Source organism: Mus caroli, chromosome 6 (assembly GCF_900094665.2).
Source record: "Mus caroli chromosome 6, CAROLI_EIJ_v1.1, whole genome shotgun sequence".
In the NCBI taxonomy this organism is placed as follows: domain Eukaryota; kingdom Metazoa; phylum Chordata; class Mammalia; order Rodentia; family Muridae; genus Mus; species Mus caroli.
Window position 1 is genome coordinate 117,784,202 of NC_034575.1, and position 5,520 is coordinate 117,789,721.

Below are 5,520 nucleotides of genomic sequence, written 5' to 3' on the forward strand. Positions count from 1 at the left end.
GACCCAGCGGCTGTGTGTGTTAGAGTGCTCTACCACTGGGCTACACCTCTAGTTCAGGGGTAATGAGTTCAGGGCTGTGAGCGAGTCATTCAGAGTATGACCACTAGGGGACAGTAGTGGCACCCTCTCCCCAAGAACCCTTATGCTTTATAATAAGAACAACTTAATTTTCTCTTTCAGTTAGTTAGTTAGTTAGGGTGAGAGAGAAGTACAGATATCCCAGGCTGGCTTTGCGCTTGCTATGTAGCCAAGGATGACTTTGAGTGATCCTTGTCTGGTGCCGACTGCTNTCACACCTGGTTTAGCACTGGAGATGGAACCAGGGCTCATACAGNGGGAGCAAGTGCTCAGCTACGACTAAGGCTGCCAGCTGAACCCCACTTCCAGCTCCTACTGCTCTATCCTGTCTTAGTTTTTCCTTTTTGAGTCAGGGTCTTGCTGGGTAGCGTTATCTGTCCTGAACCTCACTAAGTAGACCAGCCTGGCCTTGAACTCAGAGCNATGCCTGTCTCTGCCTCCTGAGTGCTGGGATTCAAGCTAGTATATTTTTTATTTGTTAGTTTTTATTATAAAACATTGCAAACAGATGAGGAACAACCCCTGGCCTCCGTCACTTACCTTTATTTTACTCAGCTTATTTGACCTGCCACTGAACTTGGTTCCAACTGGAAATAGTTGAGCGAATTTCCCAGGCCTCATGTCATTCTCTACAAGTGCAGCTTCAGGAAGCATCACAGAGTGATGAGAGCCTCTCCTGTAGCTTTTCACCACACCATCACCACACCTAACACAGTTAATAGTACTTTCCCAACAGCAGCCAATATCTGCCCCATTTGCAAATTTCCACAGTTACTGAGAATGACTTAAAGTCCTCATTGGGTGGCTTTCTGAGAGATGATGTGGCTCAGCCCTCTGCAGTGATCACATCTGTGTAGTATTCTAGTTCGCTTTCTGTTGCTGTGGTAACAACCATGACTGAGTGACCCTAGAGAGGAAAGAGGGGCAGGAACTGATCAGAGGCCATGGGGTAGGCTGCTTGCCACCTTATTCCTCATGGCTGTGCAGCCTACTCTCTTTTCTTGAGTTTCATGGTTTCTCTGTGTAGTCCTGGCTGTCCTGGAACTTACTATGTAGATCAGGGTGGCCTTGAACTCATAGAGATCTGCCTGTCTTTACTTCCTGAGTNCTGGGATTAAAGATGTGTGCCACCATGCTGAGCTTCAGCCTGCTTTCTTAACCACCTGCCCAGGGTTGGCATTTCCCACAGTGGTCTGGGTCCTCCCATATCAATCATCAATCAAGAAAATGTCGCCCCCCACCCCATCTACCACCCAGTGTGATGGATGCATTTTCTCAATTGAACAATTGATGTTCTGTCTTTCTAGATGACCCTAACTTTTGTTAAGTTGACAAAAAACTAACCACACAAACATACCATACACATGTATGCTTGCGCGCACACACACACACACACACACACACACACACACACATGCACATGCTTCCACAGAGGCACACAATTTTGCATGTGTGTTTGCATGTTTGTGTGTGTGTGTGTCTGTCCAATTGTCTGTGTGAATGTGTAGATATGTTTGCCTTTGGAGGCCTGAGGTCAGTTCAAATGTTTTCTTCAGCCGCACTCCACCTTATGCAGGGTTGCTCAGTTGAACCCAGAGCTTGCCCATTAGGCACGTCCAGCTAGTCACCTTGCTCTAGAGTCCTCTTGTCTCTGCCCCCTGGGCTCTGGGATTCCAGGTGGACTGCACACCTACCTAGCGCTTACGTGAACGCTGGAGATCTGAACTCTGGTTCTCACAATCTCATAGCAAGCACTTTACCCAACTGAGCCTTCTTTCCAGCCCCAGTTCATGTAGACGTTGTGGTGGGGCTGAGAGTTCATGTGATAGCCTTGTGATCTACTTGGTAGTCCTGTGTAGGCAGCGTGGGCCAGCCGGAGTGATGAGGGATATAGGGCCTCAGTCACATTAACTCTTCTCTCTGAGGTCTATCATCCCAACTGAGAGAAAACGTGAACACTGATTTGGTCTGTTACAAGTTCCTNCTTCTCCTCCTTTCTCCTCCCAGGCCTCTTCTGCCATCCTCCTTTCCTGTTTCAGTCTTTCTCTTTTCCTTTCCTCTTAACAAGGTCTCTGTAGCACAAGCTGGCCTCCAACTTAGAGATCCTCCTGTTTCTGCCTCCTGAGTGCTGGGCCTGGATGATTCTCCCACCTTGGCCTCCTAAATGTTAGGAGTGTGGACACTGGGCTCTGTGGCCAGCAATTACTTTCTTTTTTATATAACCTAAAGGATCGATCTCAAGAGTGCAGCCTAAGGTGTTAGCATTTGCTTGAGAGATTAATACATCTCATATTGCTAATTGACTGGAGGGAGGGGACCTGGAGAGAGTGCCAGAAACAAAGTCAGAAATTAGACTGTGTGAGGTGAGGACATTGTGGACATTTACTCAGATTTCTAGCGACAGCCAGCTCCAGGCTTGTCCAGCATTTTGACATTACAGCATAATGTCACCCTCAGAGTTCATACATGAGAACTGTGTGATTAAGTTACAGAAAACAAAATGTAGGAAAACACCACGGATGGCTTAGAGGTTAAGAGCACTGACTGCTCTTCCAGAGGTCCTGAGTTCAATTCCCAGCAGCAACATGGTGGCTCTCAATCATCTAGAATGAGGTCTGATGCGCTCTTCTGGCATGCAAGCGTACATGCAGGGAGAACATTATATACATAATAAGTAAATCTTAAAAAAATCTCATAATTTTTTAAAGAGACTTAGTGATTTGGAGAGATGGTTTAGTGGTTGAGAGTGTATGATTTTGTGTTGGCTCTATTCATAGATATCCTGAGCTGCATCATTCGACCTGGGGGCTGCAGGTTGGACACAAGTTAGCTCTTCCTTGCCCAGCTGGCTTGAGAGATTAATCTGTCCGTATGCTGCTTCCCACCCAAGCTGCATTCCCTAGGTACTGAACACAAGAAGGCAGAACATTAGAGGACCGAGGAACACTCAGGTGGAACAAACAGTGACTGCCCAATAGCTGTGTTTTAGTTAGAGTTTAAGTTTTAAGTTTCACTTGCTAGGTGAGTTCCTTTGAAACCGATTCCAGCCCTACATCTAAATCCCCTAAAAGTAGCATGAATTGTCACCAGTGAGGTTTTAAAATTTCCTTATTAATATTTCCGTGGTCTCCAGTGGGGCAGAACTTTCCCCTAACCTAACTGCTTTTTCCGAGCTGTTATCTACCAGAAGGGACACATGGTTCTTGCGGTCACAGAATAAGCTTGCATCCTTTCAACTCTCCTGCCTGAGCTCTCATCCTGAAAGAAGATGTCATTTAGGGAAACCATGTGGCCCCAATCATTTGCCTGCTTCCTGTCCTCCCTGCAGGCTTTTCCTCACTCCTGGGAGACATGCCACCTTCTAACAACTACTACGTGTACCAGCAGCAGCAACAGCAGCAGCCACCACCACAGCCGCAGCCACCACCCCAGCAACCACAACCCCAGCAGCAGCAGGCACCCACTCAGGGCCCCTCAAGTGTAGGGGGTGCCCCTCCACTGCACACCCCAAGCCCTGATGGGTGTACTACACCAGGGGGAAAACAAGCGGGCGCTGAAGGCTATGGCCCCCCGACTGGGATGGCCATGCATCCTCCCCCACTGCAGCACGGAGGCTACCACCCTCATCAGCACCACCCCCACTCCCACCCTGCNCAGCAGCCACCACAGCCACAGGCGCAGAGCCAGGCACCCATCAACAGCACTGGCTTTGGTGAGTAAGAAGGGTACAGAGGGGCAGGAGTGCACTGTTTCCTGACTGGTACGGAGGTACCGTGGGCGAAAAAGTTAACAGTCGGTCTTCTAGNGTCAATCTCTTGCCTTCTTACTTCATCTCAGCTGGTGGAAGTTACTACATAAAGCCTCATACTCTGGAGGATTGAGGTTGGGGATTTCATTGTTCCCAGTCCATACTGGCAGATGGACTAAGATTATTTTGCATCTCTGCCTGTGGTGCTAACAGATAGGTCACCTTCCCACTCCTGCATTTCAAGTGAGAGAGTGTCCACAGCTCTGGTGCTGATGCAGCTTGCATGTGTTGACTGCTCTTCCTGTCTCACCACCCACCCCTCTCTTCACAGCCTTTCCTCCTGACTGGTGCTCCAATATTGACTCCTTAAAGGAAAGCTTCAAAATGGTGAACCGGCTCAACTGGTCCAGCATCGAGCAGTCCCAGTTCTCAGGTTAGCACTTTAAGGACCACTTCTGGAGGGAAGAGGTGGGGATGTGCTAGAACCCACGTGTATGGCCAAGTAGGTTTGGGACAGAATTTCATCACATCTGCATGTTACACAAGATAGATATATCATCAGTATTTTTAGATTTGACTCAGAATTTTGCTATTATTCAAATATTACAATGCTTTATGCTAGTCATCTTTTGGGGATGAGGAAGGCTCTTGAGAATTCAGAGACTCTGGATCGCCGNTCTGTAGTTTTGCTTCCTGGCAGAGAGATGAGAGTGAATTCATTAAGTCACTTTGAACATTTTTTTATTCACCAAGGAGATGCAAATTAAAATAAGAATTTGGCAAGGAACAAATCGAATGGGGAGTTGAAAGGTGAACCTGTAATAGAAGTAACTCGTGGCCTCTGGTGGTCGCGTTAGGATTCTCCTTACGAAACAAAGAAAGCAGTGTCAAACTTGGCAAGAAGCATCCTTAGCTGGAGTGAAATGAGTAGGCTTGTTCCGAAAGTGTCAGTACAGAATAGGGTTAATGTAGGCAGTCCTAGAGGAGAAAATCCTAATTAAAAACTGGCACACTCAATGATTCTTGTTATCATATCATATTTCAATAAATGCTTATAGAAGCAAAGAAAGAAAAGGTNTAAATCACTATCGTTAATCCATAGTATTAGAGGTACAAGATGTGAGGAGACCTGGCACCAGGGGCAGGTGCGGTGCGGGCTTTGGCAGCTCCTCACTCAGGGTTCCCATGGCTGGTGTTCTTGTCCCTAGAGCTCATGGAGAGCCTACGGCAGGCAGAGCAGAGGAACTGGACCCTCGACCAGCATCATATCGCCAACTTGTGTGACTCCCTCAACCACTTCCTCACCCAGACTGGTCACATGCCCCCACAAGGGGGCTCCCACCGACCACCTGCCCCTTCCCGCATCACTGACTCCTGTGCCCTCACCAGTGGCAAACCGGAGCCATCCATGAACCAAGGTATGACACAAAAGTTGCCAGAGAAGTGGAGACTGAAGTGAGTGAAGGGTGAAGGGAAGGGGAAAGAGAAATACCCAATCCGTCTTCTTAGGCGGTGACCCGGCTGGGTCCTGGGACCAGCTTGTTGACTGAACACCTATTGAATCAATAAAGTCCTGTAGGTAGGCCTAAAGAATTGTTGCAGAAGCCCAGACTAGGATCCTTTCACACCTCAATTTGGAAGATCAGAATTACCTTTTTAAAGGGAGGTGACTTGTTTTTTTTTTTTTTTTTTTT

General features: G+C 47.7%; 1 protein-coding gene across 1 annotated transcript in view; it reads left to right on the forward strand.

Moving 5' to 3' along the window:
* The window catches only part of Foxj2 (forkhead box J2), a 26,845-nt gene that overhangs the window by 14,790 nt on the left and 6,535 nt on the right, over positions 1–5,520 (forward strand). The window contains exons 6-8 of the mRNA XM_021164171.2: positions 3,358–3,790; positions 4,158–4,259; positions 5,035–5,244. Coding sequence (XP_021019830.1) covers positions 3,358–3,790; positions 4,158–4,259; positions 5,035–5,244 — 745 coding nt within the window. The remainder of the gene's footprint in view (positions 1–3,357; positions 3,791–4,157; positions 4,260–5,034; positions 5,245–5,520) is intronic.